At 45.1% G+C, this 22,991-nt stretch overlaps 1 protein-coding gene across 4 annotated transcripts in view; it reads right to left on the bottom strand.

Annotated features, from left to right (window-relative positions):
* Positions 1 to 4,765: 4,765 nt before the first annotated feature.
* LOC119386236 (ras-specific guanine nucleotide-releasing factor 2) overlaps positions 4,766 to 22,991 on the bottom strand; it is a 403,649-nt gene continuing 385,423 nt past the window's right edge. For 3 of the 4 annotated variants that reach the window (XM_049413775.1, XM_037653567.2, XM_049413777.1), the window contains 9 exons: positions 22,241 to 22,371; positions 21,701 to 21,880; positions 20,814 to 20,911; positions 20,493 to 20,577; positions 17,813 to 18,010; positions 17,543 to 17,740; positions 16,962 to 17,030; positions 16,570 to 16,835; positions 4,766 to 9,326 (listed from right to left, as the gene is read on the bottom strand). In XM_049413775.1, the coding sequence (XP_049269732.1) occupies positions 16,674 to 16,835; positions 16,962 to 17,030; positions 17,543 to 17,740; positions 17,813 to 18,010; positions 20,493 to 20,577; positions 20,814 to 20,911; positions 21,701 to 21,880; positions 22,241 to 22,371 (1,121 nt within the window). In that variant the 3' untranslated portion in view covers positions 4,766 to 9,326; positions 16,570 to 16,673. The remainder of the gene's footprint in view (positions 9,327 to 16,569; positions 16,836 to 16,961; positions 17,031 to 17,542; positions 17,741 to 17,812; positions 18,011 to 20,492; positions 20,578 to 20,813; positions 20,912 to 21,700; positions 21,881 to 22,240; positions 22,372 to 22,991) is intronic. The other variant, XM_049413776.1, reaches the window with a different exon arrangement.

Raw genomic sequence — 22,991 nt, 5'->3', positions numbered from 1 at the left:
GTGGATGGAGCTGACATTTTTCCTTAGGTTGTGATCAACTATAGTGAAGTTGTATGGTCGTGGTCAAGTACAGAAAACTTTCGCATTGCATGTTGTTTGCCGTCGTCAGGTAGGCATGGTATGCAAGCAGTGGCACTGTGCGGCCACTTGTGGGATTTTTGTAAGAAAGGAAACACAAGTGTCAGCTGAAGTAAAGTAGTTTTACTTTTCAAGGCGTGACTTGACGGTGGAATGTACAGTCATGGAAAGAGGAGGAGAATACAATGAACAGTGTGCATTTCATTATGCATTTTCCATTCAGGACTCTTAACCAGAGTAAGCTTAGGTACTCTCATAAGTAAACATAAAAAAGAAGTTGAGAAGCGACGAGCAATCAAAAACAAAACATGGAACAGTATTTTGACTATTATTGGTGTGATTGTCACGGGACAACAACAAAACCTGTGCAAGGAAATGTTTTTTGAAAAGGACAAGTTGCATGGAATGTACAGGAGGTTGCTTATGATATGCCAGCTTGTTCAAGCAGCTGCACTGATACTCAAGTGGAGGTGTGATGCGCTGTTTGTTACAACTAAATGTAGAGACCGTTGCACATTATAGCATCAACGTTCTTCAAGATGTTAATAATTCAAAACCAGTGGACGTGTGTTCAGTAAGAGCGGACACAAAGCCATTCTTGTTTTATTGTGAGAAAACAAAAAGCTTGCTAACAGAAACATGGTAAAGCAGCGTAGAAGTCACTGCTGCTGTTTTAATGTTGCAATAATTAAATTTGAAACCTGCTACTTCATCAGATATAGAATTTTTAGTGCAGTCAGTCTTCATTATAAAATAGGCCTTTTTTCATGAAAAGTTCAATATTTTTTAAACGGTGTTAGCTGAAAGTAGGCAAGCTGAAAATGTGCTCGCCCTACTATGATGGAAGGGAGAGTAAGTAGGTTTTGTACTGAGGTGGGCATGCTGTGATGTCAACACACTTTAGAGATAGGCAACATTTTTTTTTTCGTTATTACAAGTGAAAGACAAAATGTAGGTCAAAAGGACGCAGGGTCACACAGATGTCACAAAATCTCTTGGAAATTCACTCAAGTATCAAAAACAGTGTGCTAGAACCAGACATCAGATATGAACAAAAAAAAAAAAAGAGAGAAGAGGTCATGGATGGCAATGCTATAGGTACAGACAATGTAAGTGCTATGAAGGTTCATGTCATGAGAGAGAGAGAGAAAAAGGAAAAGAAACATAAACATAAAAAGTAGGTACATATACATTCTGAGATGCACAGGGGCTTTCAACCACCACTTGACAGTAAATACAGTTGCTGACAATGTACACAAAAAGAAGGTGACGAGAAATGCGAGAGTTTTTTGTTTCTCTTCAAGAAACATGCTATTGGAAAAGGGGGCACGCCTTGATGTGGAAGGGGATGCCATCAAAAGTGTAGTTAGGAGAAGGAAAAAAAAAGCATCTGCTGCTTGATCGCGTTCGTTAGTTGTAGTCTGTCTACATTTTATGTTACACTGTGTACACGTGTCTGCGTGTATGTAGTGCTTTCGTGTGGTGCCTTCTCTGTCCACTTATCTCCCCTCGCATGTTCCTTTTCTCCCCTTCCTCGGAGTCCTGGAGGAGAATAACGTTTAAACAAGAGATCCCTCCTCCAAGCTCACCTTTAGCTTGCAGGAAGCGTCTACAGCTATTGGCCGACTGGCCTGTTAGGTTGTGAGCTTTTTCGAAGCGTCCTAGCTACATGAGTATCGCAACGGTCACACGAGGATGAATGAGGTGGCATTCCACAAGCAGACGTACAAAACCATGACGTCCTTGGCTTTTTCTTTACTTTTTAAACTAAAATGCTGCATTTCGGCATTATGTGTAGTATACTAGTTTGTGTAGGCTTGGCTGTAAAGGTATAGAGGGATGCTGTACGTGTAATCTGTACGGTTGTTTTGCTTTCTTTTCTTTCTTTTGGTATATGGCATATGCACTTTTATTTGCGGCTATTGCAAATACCAATGAAACACATGCAAATAATCGAAGCCTGTTTCAGCAGGTGGTGCCCTTCCTGATATGCCTTCCTAGAAACATGGAATGGTACAGAAGCCAAACTGCATGTTTCTGTGCATAAGTGACTACTTGAGTTTAATGACAAACGCTACAGTGGGGCTCATAACTTGCACTGACTTCTGAGGAATGGCGTAGGTAGTTTACCTTTAAGCAGTTGAAAGCCTGTGTTTCATTCAACTGACTCTTAGGTAAAATTGTGTGAGCTTATAGATATAGCAAGCATTGAGTAATGAGTTCTTGGTGATCTTTCTAGTACTGAATGTTTATAGGGCTGGAATGTTCAGCAAGAATGTTCCACAGAAAAACGATTATTCTGAAGCAGTTTTCTTTGTTCTTTAAAGAGTGCAAGTGAGATGTAGGAAAGAAGGGGCTTAGGAGCGTTAAATAACTATGCGCGTCTTTTACATTTTTGCCGCGTTACGCGCAACCGCTGTCATGTTCAGCTTGCACGGTTAGTCGCGAGTCGAGGCCCTCTTTGCGCCTTCTTGAAATCGCGCAGAAAGCACTACCAGTATAACTTCGTGTTTCAAGAAGCTCTGCTTACAGCTTGTGATGTATACAGACCTTTCATTTGCATTCATTTGTCTATAATCTGAGTTTTTGATAAAGGTGTTGCTAAGAACCAAGTTTAGCCAATTGGGGTTCGAGGCCATGTTGTAAAGAAGTGTTGCACATTTATGTATCTTTTGTTTCTGAAGACACAATCATAGCCACTAAATAGTCAAGAACTTGAAACTGCAGAAGTAGGGACTAAAGTTAGAGAAAAATAAGGAAAGATAACGCTTTGGTTTTAAAATTTAGCCCTGTGCACGAGTGTCAATTACATTCATACTATTTTTCTTTCTTAGCTAATGTTCCTGCAACAAAATACGCAGTATCTCTCTCAATTAGAAGCTAGCAGACTATTCAAAAGCATGTGGTAAATGCATGGAATTACTTAAAGCATCTTTGGAGACGCATCTGTGCAAAGTTTGCCAGCTGACAACTAAGACGGTGTACTTTTTAGTGAAATTTATATTTTAAATTTTTTGGCTTTACATCCGTAAGCTACACAGTAGGTTATAAGGGATCTTTTATTGGTAGCTACAGGTTAGTCCTGATGAATTGGAATTCTTTGTGTAAGCTAGGTCTATTACTCAAGCTCCTTTTAATTTTGTCCCCATGAAAATGCAAATGCTTCATTCAGAAATTTAGCCCACCTTTATTGATGCTAAATGTTCTGATTCCTCCTAAAAAGCCAAACTATAATTGGTTGTGCATCAAAACATTTTCAATGCACTTCATACGCTGTAACTTATGTCACTTTAAAAAAAGTGCGACAACGTATGAAATGCGCCAAAATTTAATGTTTTACTTGCGTTTAAAGGACAACCGTGATGAGATTTTGAACCATATAAACTTCAAAAGTATGTGTAAGATATGCTTGAAATACAAGTGGAAGCGTATTGAAGAGCTTGAAGAAATAATGTTCTTGATTCTTAAAAAAAATAATGTAGCCATTATCATTTACTAGAAGTTATGCTTGACACAGTACGCTGGGAACCACGGCGGCCCCTCACCACAGACATCTAAAATCAGGCAGCACCTGCAGCTATCTGAAAATGGCTCATCTGAAAAACTTCAGAGACAACTTGGGTCCCGATTTTGTAGCAATGCTTTTGGCTTAATTCTGTGAGGCTCTTATCATCCACTCTTCGTGGCCTAGTGATGTCACTGAGTGATGCTCAGATCACTGATTATGGGCTAAAAGAAATAGCATTTACGTTATGTATGCTTAACACCAGTTCAAGCATTGGCGCTGTTCTTACGTAGGCAATTACCAGCTATGCTTTCTCATACATAAGGCTGCACATGATCGAAATAATGTAGTTGTGAGTTTGCGCATCACCCTGTGTTGTTTCCTCGTTTTTTGGTCCGTGTCTACCTGCAGCGCATCGCAAGCATGAAGACGTACCAACTAGCCCCTATTGCCGCCTTATTGGCTATGCAACTTTGCCAACATTGCTTCAGTTGTATATTACTCTGCTTATTTATAACCAATCAGCCAATGTGAAATATTGCACATGGCCTTAAACATGATTGGGTGAAATATTTAATTAGATATTCTTTTTTTTAATTATTCTGGCCTGTGCTCTGATCATGGTTTTGCATTTCAGTAGGCACTTCCAACAAGTAGAATGAGCAGAGAACAAAACAAGTATATACTGTCTTATCTGCTTTTTTGTTAGCAGCGGTGTTAGTTAAACAACTAGTTATGCCTGAATGTGCGTGTGTCAACATGTGTGTAGTAGAACCAGTGGAGCTGCCACCATCACGAAGCTATATATTGTTATATTTTTCTTTGCACATGGGGGTATCAACGTCAAGTAATTTCTTCTCAACAGCAATATATCTTCAACACTCTGCTGATATGACGACCATTACAAATGGCACATTGTTTGAAACCAGACACTGCCACGTCACCAGCGACAACATTTGTAACAATACAAAAAGGTTATAAATAATCAACGGCAAATACAAGAAGCCCAACTACCCTCTTTAAAGAACTCTGTTTTGAATATGTTTATGGAGTACACCCAGCAAACGTGTGCTGAAACTAGACTTTGGTAAGCTGCATAACATCTCAGTGCTTCTCAGAAGGCACCATCTTCCACAGTGGTGATGCGGAACCCAATCCAAGTTTGAATGATGTGTTTTCGGCAAGTCTCGTGTCGTGGTTGAGCAATGCCAAAGAAAAAGAGGATGGTGAGTTGTGCGAGTTTTCCTATATGTACAGGGATGCCCCAGATATACAGCAACAGACAATGTCACATTCATACCACAAAATTGCATTTTCACAAATGTTGGGAAATTGGACAGTCGCCACTCGTGGGATAAAGAACCTCGCGTGATGCTTCTGAGCAAGTTCAGAAGCTCAAAAACAGGGAGAAAACTGTAACAGGGATATAACGGTATTGTGGAGTATGTACATGTAGCAGAGCCTTAACTTCACGGCAACAGTTTGCCATTCAACAGCAACCAGATCGTCCCTATTGCATCCGCACAAAAATCCGAATGATCGGAAGCAGCACGGGTGCCAAGTGGCATGACCCAGTCTTCGTAAACGGATTCAACATTTCACTAATTACCTCTTGATGATCAACAACAGTGCCCCCCAAAATACCTTCGGAAATGCGTTTGCAAAGCGTTTTACTTAACATGATTGTATATTGGGGAGTAAAGTTTTCACTTGCAACAACAGAAGTCTCATGTAGAACTTTTTCTCATGAGTGGCAATCGTACCGGGTCATACAGCTTAGTACCTGATCCCATTTTCGTGCGGACACAGTTTTGAATAAGCTTCCGTTCCTATCTCTGCAGTAGAAGGCTCGAGCATCTAGCCCTTGGCATCATCTGGGGAAATCGTAGCCTTTTAGCGCTTCAGCAGCTCCTTGAGTTGCACCAATAGCCGTTTCGGCTGCGAGCTTGTGGCGCTGCAGCAACTCTGCATGGACGCCTATACCACTTTGATATATGCCCTATCGTTGTGGAGGTGTGAAGATATGTGCATGTGTATGTGTGTATTTGTGTTAGTGGTAGCCTTTTTTCTTTCTTCTTTTTTTATATGCTATTGAGAGGCGTTGAGCCATGGCACAGAAAGAAAAGAAAATAGAGCACCACACATGCAGGACACAGTGTAGTGCGAAGCTCTTCTTTTCTACTACGGCCCTTGCTGCAAATGGCCTCTCTAGCCTTTTCCTGGCTTCCTCGCCAAAGCACAACTCGATCCTTCATCACTGCATGGGCCCCAAAAGTTATCCCGTTGCGGCTGAATGTAGTCTTGTGTCATTAACAGTCAACACTAGATATATCTTGCAGTGCACGGAAAGATTAATGTCATAGGAGGAGGCTGCTGGGAAACACACCTATGGCTGCACACGTACTGTGCTAATTCTCTTTCTTGGAAACTTGGAAACGATGCCATTGCTCGTGGAATAGAGAGCTCGGTTCGAGTAGTGGTGCTTTCGAGAAAGGACAAAATGAGGGTTCACTGCTTCACTAAAGCATGCCAACATGCACATATACTTTGCAAGATGTCTCAACAAACAACAGGTTTATATATAGTTATATGCATTTGTGTGTATACTTTATCCAGGTTGCCTAGAACGTCATTTATGTCTGTGCGACATGCAATAAATGCAGACATTAAGGTACACTAATTCTTGTAAAGCACACTGCCTTGTTTCTAGAACATGCGGGATCATATTAGTGTGGGGCTTGCATGTTTAAAAATATTGTGAGTAACAGGACAAAGGCAGCTGGAAAGGCCAGCGGCTTTGTCTTTTGTTGTAGCTGCATCCCTCCGCACAAAGACTGATTTGATCGTAAAGGAGCCCTTAGATTTTTGGTGACATTTTCAAGGTGCTGGTCTAAGTACTAGATTTAAAAGCAGCGGAATTGTGCCGGGATAATGCAGTGGATTAATTCTATTGAATACTTACAGATTGTGCAGTGCATTAAGAGGTTATGACATTCTATCATTTGTGTTTGGTTGAAATTTGACAACACTGGCTTAAGTTACAGTTGTGGAATTTTGCATGCAGTGAGGCAGTACCTGTTTGAGAGTTTGGTATCAAGTACCTTGTTGTTATTCCTTTGACTTTAGGGAGCAACTTAATTGTGTCACATTCCTACAGCTCCAAAGCACATCAAAGGCCACATTGTGCTAAATGCCCCAAAGCTCACAATCACTAGGTCTGTCGAGCGTGGAAGATTAATTGTGTAGTCACAATCTTCCAAATTTGAAAATGGCTGGCAGCATGCACAAGTGTGTTTAACGCATCTGATTTTCTCATAAATATTAGCGGTCATAGTTCAAAGTCTTGTCTTCAGCTACAGGGGCGTAGCCAGGACTTTAGTTTGGGGGAGGGGGTAGTCTGGCCCCCCTCTATGTAAATGCATGTGTGTGTATGTGCATGCATATATACACACATAGAGAAAATATCAGGTGTGAGCTTTAACCCCCACCCCCCCAATCTCCTCTGGCTATACCTATGCTCAGCTGTATTGATGTTATTTATGTTACCGTTCGATTGGAGATGAATACTACATCCAGTAGCAAATAAAGTTCATGATGTTGTCAAGCTTATCGAATGATAAAATATGAAATTCCTAATATTGTTTCATTTTGGCCAATGGCAGCCAACTTTCTTTTTTGTAAGAGGTATACCAACTAAAAGAATAATACTTTTTTTTCTCCTTTTTTTTTACATCTTGGGCATAACAAGATATTCACAACCTTTGGGGTTTCTCGTCAGAGACCTTTTGTACGAACCATTTGTAGTGAATTTGAATGTGCCATTTGCTATGTGTGCACTTGTGGAGATGCTGTGCTAGAAGTATGTCGATTCCTTGCTTTGTTTGTGTTTTTTCTTTATGTGCACTCGTCCACTGTCCAGACATTTCTGGAGATATGCAGTTCCAAGGGGAAAATAGTCAGATACATACGATAAACCTGCGTGCCTCTGTATTCCAAGTTTGCCATTACAACGCTCATGAATGTGTACTTCCGATAATGTGGGACCTCTCCCAAGGCTACTCCACCCTGTTTTTTTTTTTAATGTAAAATGCACCGTACATCAGGAAATCAATTGTTTTTGTTTGTCAATGATCCTGTTATCTAGACTTCAGAGTATCACTAGACTGAGGAACAAATTTAGGATCGCTGTATCAGAACTTGTTCAGCATTATTTTGTGTTGTAAAAGAGTAGTATAATTCACGAAGAAATTGATCGATAAATTTACCATTTTGAATATCACACCATTTGTGTAGTCTACCACCATTATTTAATTTGATGTTTTGTTATCCATGGTCCCATTGCCTAAATTCTGAAAATTTATATCTCCTCAAGGATGCACGTGATTTACAATGTCACTTTGTTGCTGTGGGACTATTTCCCAGTTGTTAGGACGTGTTGCAAGATATTTAGTTTCACTAAGGTAGTCCTGAGCATGCTCGCTTAACTCTGAAGGTCGTTAGAGGGACAAGAGAGACTGGAAGAAGCTAGCACTAAAACAAAGCAAATGGCTGCTGGCCACAATTTTGTGCTCTTGTAAGGACCTACAATGCCATCATGTTCTGCTGACCATGCGGGAAAAAAGACAATTGCACGGCTACGTTCAGCTGTTGGCGTTTTTGTGCCATCATAAGCACCATTTTTTGTTTTCCTATCGTAGATACAAGTCACGCACTTCTTCGTTTGAAGTTATTTGCATTTATGTAAAAATTTATTGTGCCTATATTTACGATATTGAAGGCCTAAAACGTTGTTTTGCCTGCCTATTTCTGGTGCCTGTTTTAATGCCTAAAAATCCGGCCTCTACTTGTTGCTACTGCAATGAAAGCTCACAATTCCTAAGAGAATAAGGCTGAAAATACATCTTCAGAAACTGAGGTATTAGTTTTCTTTTTTATCTAACTGCAGGTCATCACCGCTTCAAGAAAGTAGTCACTGGCTTGAGAGGATATCATGAATTTGCATTTCTACTTTTGAAAACATTTTATTCAATTCCTAATGCTAGGTGCATTTTATGCGTCGCCTCCCACACAAAGATTATAAAAAGAAGCTTTTGACATTGGCTTGAAACAGAGGCACCTAAGTCTATGCAAACGATTGCCACATAAGCTTAGCAACATCTCTCAACTCTTTGAGACTTGCTAGAAATGACAGCTCGGGTGAAAAAGACCCTATTGTGGCAAATAAATGCTGAAATTTCGGCGGGGACTTATCGTTCATACTGCTTTGGCCGAGTCAGCACCGCAGCATAAGTTTGCCCCAAGCTTTGAATGCATCCTGCTAGCCTTAAGACGGCTGCTGTTTGTTGCTATTGACCTCGGCCATTTCCATCGGTTCCATGCTGTGGAGCATAGAGAGTTGGTTTACAGTGTACGATACAGCACGCAAGAAGAACGTAGTCACACTTGTGCACCGAGGCGCATTAAACAGGGCTCTTGTGCGACAACCGTAGCCGGTCAGAGGGATAAGGTGCGGTGGATATGTGCATTATAGTTACACGTACTGGGCCCACGCGTCTAGGCTGGTCACAGTGCTTTCTTGTGGATGTCTGAACCTCTTGGATTGCATCTCTCTCCAGGGGTAGGGCAGTGTCAGGCTTGCTTCTGGAAGGAGGCACGTGGAACTTGACTGGTGCAGTTTCGGGCGGTGCGCGAAGTCTGCTGGGCTCCACTGACCAAACCCCTGTGGGTGGTCTCGCTTGTGCTGCTGAAATGGAAAGCATACAGTCCTTATTCCTTGGAATGCATGACGACTTAACGAGAAAGCTGTCCGTCCCTGTCTCCTAAGACTATCTTTGCCGTAAAGGAATAAATTAATAAAATAAAATTTCTTGGCCGGGCCCCTTCATTCTCACTTAACTACTGGGGTACACGCCCAGGAACGGAAATCGTTACTCTTACACTGACATTTCAAAAATTTATAATCTGGTATATTACCTTGACGTGACAAAGGACAGGACGTTACCCTTTGTCCTATGACCTCATCTTCCGTATTGGCCTGCATAGTCTCTGGTGAGTGAGTAAAACTGACATAAAGGAATGCTGAAGCTTCAACAGAAAACGTCTTCCTGGAATGAGTAATTCAAATATGCGGGATATGTGAACGTTTTTGTGACACTCTAGACAGTTTTCATCTACTTTCTTTCGCCTATACACCTACACCCATGTTTGCAGAATGTGAATGTACCTCACGGGCGTAGCCAAGGGGGGGGGGGGTTGGGGGGGTTCAAACCCCCCCGAAATTTTTCAATTTTGCTTGCGTAATATACACGCACACATACAAACGCACACACGAACATACATAAAGTATGGTGGAACCCCCCCCCCCCCCGAAAAAAATTTCTGGCTACGCCTCTGATGTACCTGTACCACTGGTGCATTGTACCCGCGGTGCAAACAAACGAAATAACACCGTTTATGAAGGCTTCGTTGAATTTCGCGGTAGTGGAATAAAAACTTGGAGGACTCTTGCGCTTAGCCTTCAAGAGTGAAACGCGATAGCGTAATCGGGACCCGTGCGTATCGCTTTCTCAATTGCTAGCCTAGCTTCCGTTCTCAGCGCATGCCTTAACCGTGCCGTCAGGAAACGAACGATTGTGCGCGTAACATTGGTCGTTTCACAATATCCTAGAATGCCTACTGCAAGTACACTTGTTAAGTGCCCACTACGCGATAATTATGCCTTTTGAAAATTGACCATGCACCCACTACGCGGCCGTAAGGTGCCACGCGCACCTTCGCAGCTGCACACTTTGTGATGGGTGGGCAGCTTTAAACCACCCACTCGTTGCACAATTCAGAAGTTTTGACGCCTGGCGCGATTCTATGCTTCTGCCACGCAATGTTACATGCGTTAAGGAGACTCCTTCCCTACATGACATTCATATAGTGTTTCTTTCCGAAGCAGTTTCAAGCAATATCGTGGCTCTGTTTGCAGGATTGATTTCAGTCTTTTTTTCAGTGTTCGCTGCAGAATATCCAAAAAGAACGCTGCGTCACAACAATCAATAAAACAATGATCAATAGTCTCCGGCTTTTTGCACAATCTGCAATTTACGTCCCTGTGAACAAAGAGTCCTTTAGTGTTTTGCCATGTCTTCACAGGAAGAGTACCTGTGTGCATCTTAAAAAAGAAACTCTTTGTTCCCGGAGACGCGCACATTTTTTTAGCTAGAGTTAGTACATCAGAGAACTGACGATTTCCAAATCAATCCTGTGTTAAACATTAGGTACCTTGATGTTACAAAGGACAGGTCACTACTCCATGACCTAATCTTTCTTATTGGTCTGCATAGTCTCTGGAGAACAAGACTGATTGACAGAAATGCTGAACCTCCGCGATCAAAAAAAAAAAAAAAAAAAAGCCATCTTTCAGGAACAAGTGATTCAAATACGCGTTGTACTGACGCTCTAGCCTGGTTTCCAGTGTTTTATTTGTGCTTAAGTATGCCTGATTGTTAATTTTTGTAATGTCAATCTAAGTGCAATGGCTTCCTTCTCTGTAAAAAAGAAAAACATAGCGTGGCTCTGTGGTAGCACACCTGCTTGCCACGCAGACGGCCTGGGTTAGATTCTCGCTCGAACCAAAGATTTTTATTATTTATTTTATTTGCATCTCTCGATTTTTCGGTCACGGACAAGATCATGATTTTTCGCTCACAACCGCCGACGCCGACACCGGAATTCCTACGAAACGGGCTCTTTAACGCTATCGCGTTGAAAAGCCCTCTTAAGGACAACATGTAAGCCGACATGGAGCATTGTACACACCAGACAAACATTGATACGTAGCTTCTGCTGTAATTTTAAATGCGAACCAAAGGCACTTTGACCGTTTCTATCTATCTGTCTAGCCGCCCACGCCAATTGGCGCTCTCATGGTTGTCTCCTTAGCTTGTTACGTACCAAAAATGGCATAGAAGGGCTCGAATGTATGACGAACAATACGATTTGCAGGTAATGACATGAATAACGTGATTTCCCTGTCTTATACGTCATGAAATTCTTTACACCCGTCACATGCGGCACATACCCGCATACCGCGGCCCATAATGTGCGAGTATGCGTCACAGGTGATTATCAGTCTATGTCATCCCAGAAATTGGAAAACGCGACAGTGTGAAGGAGCACGCGTGCCACTGAAAATGCGGTGTAGGGGTCGGCGGTGTTGTTGATGGGTTATATATCCTGGTGGAAGCAAAGAATGAAATTCGTGGCTCGAGCCGGAATCGAACCCAGGCACCCAGGCGTTCTACATGGCAGTCAAGTATACTACCACGGAGCCACGCCGGTTCTTAAAACTCTCGGAAAAATACCCTATTCTAGCGTCACGTGAGGACAATGCCAAATGGGGTGGCAGTGTTGGCTATCCGCTTTTATATCATCGTAACAATCATTACTTATCTACGATTATGACCCCTCAAGCTACAGCCAAACGTAGCGCGAATACGCCTACGACAACTATATACGTATGATATTCACATCATCGCCCACTATTGCGTGCACTTCGTGGCGATGAAACTGACGTCTTTGCTCTAACCGGAGCCCCGACGTTACGTCGGACCATGCTCTACCTACACGCCAGTGTACTCGGCGTGCCTGGTAAGCCCACATAATGCGCACAACTACTCTGTTTGCACAAGGACGTCGATCTACCTCGTAATGCTTGGCACAAAGCGAGAAATCCGGCATAGACTGCTACTCGCTGTCTGCTTCGCGTGAAATTGATTGCCACAATGCGTGGGATATCTGCCGGATTTCCTTCCCCCCTTCGTCTAACTTGCGTAGCTGCATTTATAATCATTGCAGATGGACTGATCAAACGCAACAGAGCTGTCACACGTTCCAAACAGAGAGAAAGACTCCGCTGTAACCGGCCGTAACACACTACGCCCACCAACCACGCGGTGCTCACCACGTGATATTCCCTCCTTGTCCGCCTTTCCGCTGCGCTATACCTGTATGCAGCGCGGCAAATCGGAACGGCAGTCGCCTTTCCGCTCTCAACAGTGTTATAAAAGTTGAGACGCATTTTAATCACGCGTTTTCATTACGTACTGCGTGTGGCCGCGTAGTGAATCTGCAACTGTCAGCGACATCCTGAGTGCGTTTCGCGAGTGCGAGCGCTGTTCGTGATTTGTAGGTGCGAAAACTAGCGGCACATGACACCTGCATCCTTCACCTGGCTCCCTCGATGCCTCTTGTTGCCTTCTCTGGTAAGCTTGATGTATTTTCATTAGTGTGTCGAATTCAGTTGTCCTGTAATGACTAAAGTCATTTGGTCACTGTCGCTAAATTCGTGGGCTTAGATATATGAAGCGATCGCATCACTGCGTTTTGTATGTTATGTACCACACTCATGCCATTCTGTGCATATGGTGCTGTTCAGAGGCCTAGTCACGTTACGTTTTACAGCGAAAGCTGTTATGAGATCATTTCACCGGCCGTTTTTGGCGCCGTAGTTGTCCGCCGCCGCCGCCGCCGCCGCCGCCGCCGCCGCCGCCGCCGCCGCCGCCGCCGCCGCCGGTGTCCGTAACCAGTATCGCTCGAAATAAGAAAAAAAACTAAATAAGAAAAAAATTCCAGGATGGAACGAGGTTCGAACCTGGGCCCTCTGCGTGGGAGCCCAGTATTCAACCTCTGAGCCATGCCGGTGCTTGAAACTGCTTTGCTAAAAGGTCCTATACAGGCTTCATGTCGGGAAGGAACCACATTAGCATATGCAATATAGCGTAGTAGAAGAGTAAAATAAGCACCAAGCGTCGCACAACGCGAATTCTGTAACCAGGCGTCACACAATGCGAATTGCGCAACGAGTAGGTTGTTGAATGCTTCCAACCCATTACAAAGGCCCTGCCTTAATTCTTCATCGTCATCAGGCACAGCATCAACAAAGTGCGCATAATGCCTTACATGGGTTCAGCAGGTACCAACGCTCTCCGTAGAATGACGAAAAATGGCAGAGTGCCTGCTGCCCTGCTTCTCAAAAATTACAATGATTTATAGCGTAGTGGGTTCCTCGCAAGTGCACTTGGATTGGTTGCCAAGGAAGCCCATAAGCGCATGATCCACTTCCTCTGGGTCTCAGTAAAATTACAATGATTTATAGCATAGTGGGTTCCTCGCAAGGGCACTTGTATTGGTGTCCAAGGAAGCCCATAAGCGCATGATCCATTTCCTCGGGGTCTCAGTAAAGTTCCTCGCCCCCCCCCCCCCGTCTCTTTCCCACGTCAACGTATGTTATACAGCATGACGGGAGAGGGAAATAGCGACCGGGCGTCACCCAATGCAAATTACATAACTGGTGGGCCGTTTAAAGATTCCAACCCATTACAAAGGGCTGAGCCATAATTCTTCATCGTCCTCAGTCTATATTTAATAAAGTTCACCATCCATCCATCAGTCGTCGCGTGAACAAAGTGCACATAATGCCTTGCAGACGTGTAGTTGGTGCCTCGCTTCTCCGCAGAATGACAAATAATGGCTTAGAAGGTGCTTCCCAACTTCACAAAAATTGTGATTTATGGCGTAGTGGGTACCTTTCCAGTGTACTTGTATTGTAGCCCCAAGAGAGCTTAACGGGCTCTAGAAACGCCGCTCTTCCAGCTTTCGCTGTGACTGTGCTGCGGTTTCAGCGCAGGCCTGGCGTTTTTTTTAGTCACCTTTTGCCGCGAGCACCATGACAATCTTGAACTGTTGCACAAATGAAGAAAAAAAATAATTTCTGTTTCGACATATACTATGCAGTGGCTGTTGATCTATATAAAGTTCTGAAGGCAGAAGTGAAAACTGCATACTGTACAATTAAGATAAGCTTACATCGTAGGCGGCTATTAAAATGAATATGAATGAAATTCTGGGCGCATCGCAGCCGCTTCGGCCGAAATCAAACGCGCTATACCTCGGGATCAGCAGCGCGACACCATGTCGCCATTGTGCTGTCGCGGCGGATTGAAACTGCTATTTGCAGCAGCAAGAGCAAGTGCCTGTCACGAGCAGAGATTCGCGCTTGCGTCACCGCACGTCTTTCGAATATGCCAATGCCGGGGTTCTCGCAAGGAAAAAATGCGCGCATGGCTAGGCCTACAGAAGATATTTCTGCGTCCTTTATTCTGTCTACTTTCATGCTCCATGGGTTGAAATGAATTGAACTCTTCTTTGCCAATTTCTTACGCCTGTGGCTGTATTTTGTAACATTCCATTTCATATTCTTATTCGCCGCGCCGAGTGTCCTGTGCGGGCGATAATAGCGCGTCGTCGTAGTCCGAGTCCATAGTGAGTGGCGCAATCGTCGAATCGGATGTGATGTGTGCTGCTACAAGATGACCGCCGTCGGACGACATACTTTCGTAAAAAACAGGAAAAGCTTGCGTCCTCAACGGCTTGAGAAGTGTCACTTTTCTGCTCACTTAGCAGTTTCCAAGGCGCAAACAAATGCATCGCTGCTGTAGCTATCTTGGTTGCATATATTCGTCGCACGGCTATGCGGCAGCCGCGTTAAGGCAGCTGAATAATACAAGCAACTTCAGCGCTGTGCAACTACAAGGTATATGTGAAGTGATCGCATCACAGCTGGCCGCTGTCACAGGTGTCCCGGACGAACACCGTTATTTGAGGCATCTCACATCAGAGTCGCATTGGAAATCTGCCCACTGTAGCAGAATGTCTTCTCTTGTCGACGGCATAAACAATTTTCTCTCAAACTCGTGACCGGAATATCGCTGCCCCGTACGTTTTCTGTCAGTGCACAGGCGGCCAGCCGCGAACCCTCTTTGGTAGTCGGTTATTAATCCCACCGCTATGTGCCCTGCAGTGGCTCCTCCACAGGCGGCTTACTCCACCTATATGCTAATTATACTCTGATTATGGCCCTTAACTAACTATTTCTGATTTGTAAAAGTCAATTTTCAGTGCCCCATGCACAGATGTCTTGTTTCTTCTTTTTCGCTTTAATGAGCTTTTATACCAACAAAAGCATTTTTGAGGTCCCTGAATTTCAATATTTATTACTTCTAGTACTACTGCAATGCTTGATGGTGATGTCAAAACACACGCACAGAGAGAGAGAGAGAAGAACCTCGTTGATACGTTCCCGTTTGGTACGGTTTCACGGTGCGAACGTTCGCGATACCGTTATCAAGCGAAACTGCGCGATGTTTTAGTGGATTTGGATTGTACGTTTTCCTGGATAGTAAGCTTTTACCGCGTTTCTTTTTTAAAAACGTATAAACGGGGTTCTATTTAAAGAGAGCTACACATGGCAATAGCGGGCACTACACGTACGTGAGGTCCGCCAGGTCGCCTTGTGTCAATTATGGAGGAAATAAGGAAACATATTAGGAGAGAGAATTACGTTACACAGCCAGCCTTGGCAAACGTACTCTCACCGAAGCTTTTGCTCTTGTTTGAATCCAACACGTGCCCTCTGAGACATTTTGAAATCTTTTCAGCGCGAATGGGACGGAGCACAAGGAAGAGGATACAAGACGAGCGCTCGTCTTGTGTCCTTTGTGTTCCGTCCAGTTCGCGCTGAAAAGGCTTCAAAATTCATCAGTTCCAACTCGCCCACAACTCTACTTTACCTCTGTGACAAAGCGCCTCATGTGTTGCGTGGCGATCACGCTTGCGTCGATAGTGTTCGATTTCGCTTGCGTTGCGCAGCGCTCTCTCCGGGTTCTTCTGTAAAGGGCTTCAACCCAAGGCAATAGGGCAGAATTTTTCAAAGCGTTGGGGCTTAGGGACAGCGAAGGCAAAATCGACTTGAAGCAGGTGGAAATAACCAAGAGGAGGTTATCTTATTAGTGGCTAAAATCAAGGCAGGAGTGAAATTTAGTCTCTCACTGCATAGAGTTAGTACTTCATTATTATGAGACACGGCTAGGTGGCGTGAGCCGCCGCCCGACCAAAGGGTACAGCCCCATTCATCAGTCCATCAGTGAGGCGTGGCTTACCGGTGCGCCTGCCGGGAGCAGTCCTGCTCGGGTGTGGTGGCACGGCGGCTATAGGGGGGACAGCGGGTCCCAGGTGGTAGGAGGGGTGGGGTGCGGGAGGGTGCTCACGAGGATTGCTGCGTGGTGGTCGGGGCGTAGGACGGGGTGAACGGGGACGCCGTGACCTTAGTGCCGAGCCTGGACAGTCGCGGCTCCAGACACAGGCTCAGCCGGTACAGCTCTTCGTCGGGCATCAGCCGCGCCGGGTCCAGCAGGTAGTTGAACACCTGCAGTCGTCAAGTTTCACTTCAGGACGACGCGCGGTTGGCTAGGTTTTTAACTTCCAGTCTTTCTTGAGTTTCCAAGCTATGGTCCTATGCACAGCTGACAGGACCTACAGTGCTCAAACTTACCTTAGGAATCATCTCAATCTTGTACGGAGTTTGCTGGAAATGGCGAATCTCCCGGATCACATGAGCAATCTGCAAAGAATCGCATTCACGGTATGTTCATTTTGAAACAAAACGTACAAGCGGAGTGCTCAGTACATTGAGGATATGAACGTTTATTCTAAAAAGACAGGGCATGCAGACACGGACAGACGAAAGAAGCCACGACACCACAAACGCCGTGGCTCCAGACACATCTTTCTTGTGTTCTTTCTTGTGTCCGTGTTTGCACGCCCTGTCTTTCTAGAATGAATACTTACCAACTAGCTCAGCTCTTTTTTATCCTAATCTTCATGAGTGTCTAGTAGGCTATGGAGATATGCGAAATTTCGTGTTGGAATGTACTAGTTGGAATGAGATCTCCCGTCGGTGTACAAGTTCCCAATGCATACTTCATGCGGGCGCCCGTCTAACGATGGTGTTTTCCGACAGTTTAAGCATTATGACTAGGGGTATGTGAGTCTTGTAAATAGTTGGGTGGCAACGGGAACATAACCGTATACGTAATAAAAACTTCCAAGGGCCGAGGCAAGAGGGTTGCGCACCATTCTCATCTTGGAGAAGTTGAGCAGTCCTTCCTCGGTGAAGTTTGGCGTGCCCTCCTCGATGAAGGAGAGGTCGGTGAGGTACATGCCCAGGTACGGAATGCAGGGTGGGTCGCAGCGGTGAAGGGCGTCGCGCATGTTGCGGAACCGCCCGTCGGCCGACACCAGTGCCTGCAGCTTGTCGATCGTCTGCTTCGTCTGCGTATAGGTATACGGGATGAGAGGAAGAGCCGCACGGTGTGCAACCACACGTGTGTTGCAGGTGCTTACCGTCTTTGAGACCTTCTCCCAGGTTTTTTTGAGGCGGAACACCGAGCTGTTCATGAAGGCCGCGCAGATTTGGAGCACACCGTTGAAATTGTGCAGGCAGCGGCAGATGTCGGCGACGGCGGACCACTTGTCGATGATGGTCACTCGCTTGGACATCTCCGGACAGCGCATAATTTCCGACACCACCAAACGACTCACCTGCGCCAGCATATGGGCACAAGCACAGTTGCCACGCGAGCCACCGACTGTGAGCACTTTGGTGCGTGGCCTGTCCGAGAGCTGATCGACCAGACTGAACGGGCGGCTAAGGCCAGTTGGACCCTCGACTAAGGCTCCCCCCCCCCCCTAAGAATAACTTATATTTCATTTTCTTTCTGTTCTGTTCTCAATACACGATATTCGGAAACACAAAGGTTAATCGTTTTAAAATAAAATCTCTAGTGCTACGCGCCAAAGCCTCGATATGAGTATCAGGCACGCCGTGATCGGATTCATGTTGACCTCCTGGCGTTCTTTATAGTGCACCTTGGGTACACTGACGTTTTTGTTTTCGTGCCCGTCGAAACGAGACCGCCATGGCCAGGAATCGAACCCGTGTCCTCGTGTTTAGCAGCACACCATAGGCGCTAAGCCATCACTGTGGATAACGTAAAGGTGAGAATGGGTCATATTCACACAAGAGTGAGACGAAGCCATAAATGGTTAAGCACGTTCACAGCAGCCAGAACGAGTGACGCCATGACTGTAATATCGTATATAAACTTGGTTAGCATTGTAAAAGCAATTAAGTGCGATTATTGAATGAAAGGTACAAGCTCGGTGGCATTTAAATGTAAGTGCAGTCAGCGTCAAAAGTTTATGGAGTACAAGACGCAAGAAAAAGCTTAATCTTCCCGCTACTTCGGCAGGCAGCTTTGAAATTAATTTCTGGCTTCTAAAACACGCTAACAACGTGTACTGTGCAGTTCGACCGAATAAAGTCAGAAATTGCTGGGGAAATTGTTTTCTTATAACTAGTGGTTTTCCGAACTTTTGACGCCGACTGTACGTTGTCTTCGCGTTGTATTATGTGGCTTCGCAGTATGCTTTCACGATGTTCCATGCAGTTTGCGATAAAGCAAGGCGGTTCTTTCAAAAATAAAGCATGAGGTTAGACGTGCCAGAACCACAATCTTACTGTAAGAAAATTAGCGCAAGGCTGGGTCACAGCAGAGCTGGTGGCCACTTAGCTGGTCCTGGCTTGGCTAGGCTTTTACCCTCTCACCTCTTTCTTTCCTACCCCTTGCTATACTATACTATACTATACTATACTATACTATACTATACTATACTATACTATACTATACTATACATGGCTATGCTTTCTCTCTTTCTTTTCTTTTTGTTTCCGTTTCTCTCTTTCTTTCTCTCTCTTCCTTACCTTTCTTTCTATATTTCTTTCTTTTCCTCTCTCTCTCTCTCCCTGTAGTCGTTCTCTCGCCTTCTATCTTTTTCTCCCTTTTCTTTCTGTCTATTTCTCTCTTTCTCGCAGGTCGCGGGATCGAATCCCGGCCGCGGCGGCCGCATTTTCGATGTAGGCAAAAATGCTCGAGGCCCGCGTGCTTAGATTTAGGTGCGCGTTAAAGAACCCCAGGGGGTCGAAATTTCCGGAGCCCTCCACTACGGCGTCTCTCATAGTCATATCGTAGTTTTGGGACGTTAAACCCCAATTATTATTGATTATTTCTCTCTTTATCTTCCTTTCTGTCTTTCTTTTTCTTTCTCTCTGTCTCTCTCGTTCTTTCCTCCTCCTCACGCTCACATCTCTCCTCCTCATCATCACTCCCCTTTCCCACTACCTTGCTATTCTATACTGTACAAGGCTATGACATGCTCTCCTAGCGTGCCTGGAGAGCTGAGTAGTTGTGACGATCGCCTTCGGATCGTGATTGCGCGGGTTCGAATCTCGCCTCGCCAAGAAATTTTTTTTCGCCAGGAATTTCCACTTCTCTTTCGTTCTATCATTTTAGATACGAGGCATCTTATGGCGGAGTTTAATCCGGTGGTGGTGGTGGTGTGCGGCGTGACCACCCTTACTGCGCATGCGCAAACCCTCTCCCCACACCTCCTCTCCCAATTTCCTCTCTCCACTCTCCTTTCCTTCTCTATACTCCTCCCCTCCCTTTCCCCTCTCCCTTCCCCCTCTGAAACGCTGGCTCGACATGCCGAAACGCTGCTTCACATCGCCTCATGGTCCCCTTTAGCGGGAGATGGTGTGATTATTTTCTTCCTCTCTCGCTCTCTGTACTAGTTCTCTCGCTCATCAGAGTTATTGCGTCCCACGCCGGACAAATCGGCTCACGTGTTCTGGGAGCGAAGCAGAAGAGGAAGAGGAGGGCGAAGATGAAAAAGAGGACGAAGAGAGCGCGTGCTGGTTCATGATAATTTTCTTCCCTACGACACGCGGCAAACCTCGAGCATAACAGCTCTGCTGTAGTACGCCGGTTTAATTTTAACCACTTCGGGGTTCCGTAACGTGTAATTATATCTGCATTCACTGACGTACGCTTGCGCATAGTAAGCAAGATGTGATTGCGCTGTCAGATCAACATACCTTAAGTCTGCCAGAAGCTTTCGCTCAGAAAACCGCGACAAAAGGACGCGTATTGATGAACTCTATATACACAGATAGAAAACTCACATCATTGAACCTTCTTGTCATAAGAAGAATATGCGGAGCCTTGGTTGCCTTCTCCGGCTTCATCCAAGCTTGACCTAGAAACTCCCTGTGTTTGAGAGACATCATTTTGGAATCAGGCTTGACGTTGCAATGTAACAAACTTCTAAACACCGACACGAAGTGGTGTGTGTGTGCGTGTGCGTGCGTGCGTGCGTGCGTGCGTGTGTGTGCGTGCGTGCGTGCGTGCGTGCGTGTGTGTGTGTGTGTGTGTGTGTGTGTGTGTGTGTGTGTGTGTGTGTGTGTGTGTGTGTGTGTGTGTGTGTGTGTGTGTGTGTTACTCACTCGCTGCGTATAGCGATGAATATCTTGTGGTCGAGGTAGGTCATGCCTTCGGCAATCTCCAGTGCCGACAAGGACTCCACTGTCTCTTTACTTGGTGTCTGCAGCGAATGTAACAAGAACACGGAGAATCTTCTAAAACGAACGCCATCTCCGCTGGACGAACACGATACCATTTATTATCGCTCTACATCCTAAATACTGACTGACCTCTTAAAGGGACACTAAAGTTAAACAATGAATCGATTTATATTGATAAAGTGCACTCTGAGAACTCTGATGTCGTTAATTTCACCATCATGAGTTTATTAATAGAGGAGAAAATCACGGTCAAAGTTCTATTTCTAAATTTCGCGCCGCAATCTCCATGCATGCTGACACTGTTGTCAAAGTGTGTCGTAAGTTGGCGACATTGGCCCAACGAAATTTTCTGAAACTTGGGTATGTTAAGTCTATGGCCCCCTCATAGCTCCATTTGCTCCATTTTTACCGATTAGGAACTACGTAGGCCCTATAGATGCCGTCAAAATCTATGACGTCATGGCGTTTGGTGCGGGAACTCAAAGCTGGCGTCGCCAACCTCATTTTCTTTTTGCGAGTTTTCTCGATTACCAAGCGTCTTCTCGCGGTAAGCGTGGTGATTTTGGAATTTGGAAAGAGTAATTTACTAATAATACAAAAATAGTTTTTCTCGTTAGTGTTCCTTTGTGGTTATCTCTTGGGTGAGAAACACCAACTTATTGTTTTGCCAACATAACTTGCCAACTTATTGTTTTGCACATTTGAAACGGAAACTGCAGTGCCGCGGGACTATACCCGGATATGTTGCCACTACGCGTATTATGCTACCACGTGCAATACCGTAATGTTGGCTGTAGATTGGGACGTACCATATGAGGAGCCAAGAGGATGTCGAGGTCTACTTTCGTCTTGTCCTGATCCTGCTTGGAGATCATGTGCAAGAGTTGGGCGGCCGCCTTGTGTTCAGCAGGGAGCAGGTTGGGGTTGTGAACGAGCTCCTCCAAGAACTCGGTTGTCAACTGCAGCAGCTTCGGGTCGTTCTCAAAATCCTGCAGCGTCACGGAAGCTCAGAGTCAGCATACACTCCGGCGTATCGTGTGGTCGTACTGTATCATGTTCCATATAGTAATTTGCCCGTATGCTTCACTCGTTTCTTCGTCAACCGGCTTGTAAACGCTACCAAAAATTTTTTCGCTCACAGACCACGAGGCTCATCGTTTACTGATAATGCGCGAAAATATGGATATGCATTCGCGCCATAAATCGTCGTATCAGATAGACGTAGGCTTCCGGTTTATGAGCGTTATGAGTGTTGCGATCAGAATCGTATGAAATGTGTCGGCGTTGTGTCCAAGCTGTTCGATTTGAGATAACACCTACGAGATAACACTTTGCGCGTCTTCACAAACCTGGGAGTGTTTGGAGACCCAGTGGCGTAGTACGTTGAGCACTCGCATGGTCGCCGCGGTGCTGATCATTGATTCACGTTTGGCGCGCAGAGCTGCCGGCCCGGGGCCCACGGCGGCCCCGCCAGCTGCTCCTGCAAGAGCAAGCCGTCACATATGAGTACGCGTTCTTGAATAGCACAATGAGCGGCTTTGCGATGCAAACGTGTGCACTGTTGGTCTCTGGCAGCAAAGTAAGTGATCTCCCTTTGGTGCGCACTTACAACACTTCAATTAAAAATCCAGCCTGTTCCACGCCGTGAAGACCCTCGGCCAAGCTAAGCTGCCAATGATGATGATGATTTTCGGTACAAATAATTCATGATCATAATAATTTCGAGCATCATCATAATTTCGTTTTATTAATTTTATTCACTCCCCCTCTGGTCGCGTGACTGCGTGACGATTACTACAATTACTACTACTACTACTATTACTATTACATTTACTACTGCTACTACGACGACGACAACCACGGCACAGGGTAGACTAAGAGCTTTGCTGTAAAAACCCCACCTTACATTACGCCATCATCTTGACGCATGTCACAGCGCACCAGCCATCAAATGCAAGTTACCCGTCCTCGAAAACGAACCGTGACATTTCAAGCCTCATTTCTTCCTCGGGCTGTCGGAGACTGGAACGACCTGCCCCACCATGCTGCTGCCGTAGCAAGTCATTCCAAATTTCTGGACATTGAGCAAACATGTATCAC

The sequence above is a fragment of the Rhipicephalus sanguineus genome, chromosome 3 (genome assembly GCF_013339695.2).
Source record: "Rhipicephalus sanguineus isolate Rsan-2018 chromosome 3, BIME_Rsan_1.4, whole genome shotgun sequence".
Lineage (NCBI taxonomy): Eukaryota > Metazoa > Arthropoda > Arachnida > Ixodida > Ixodidae > Rhipicephalus > Rhipicephalus sanguineus.
This window is presented reverse-complemented; position numbering and strand designations above follow the sequence as displayed.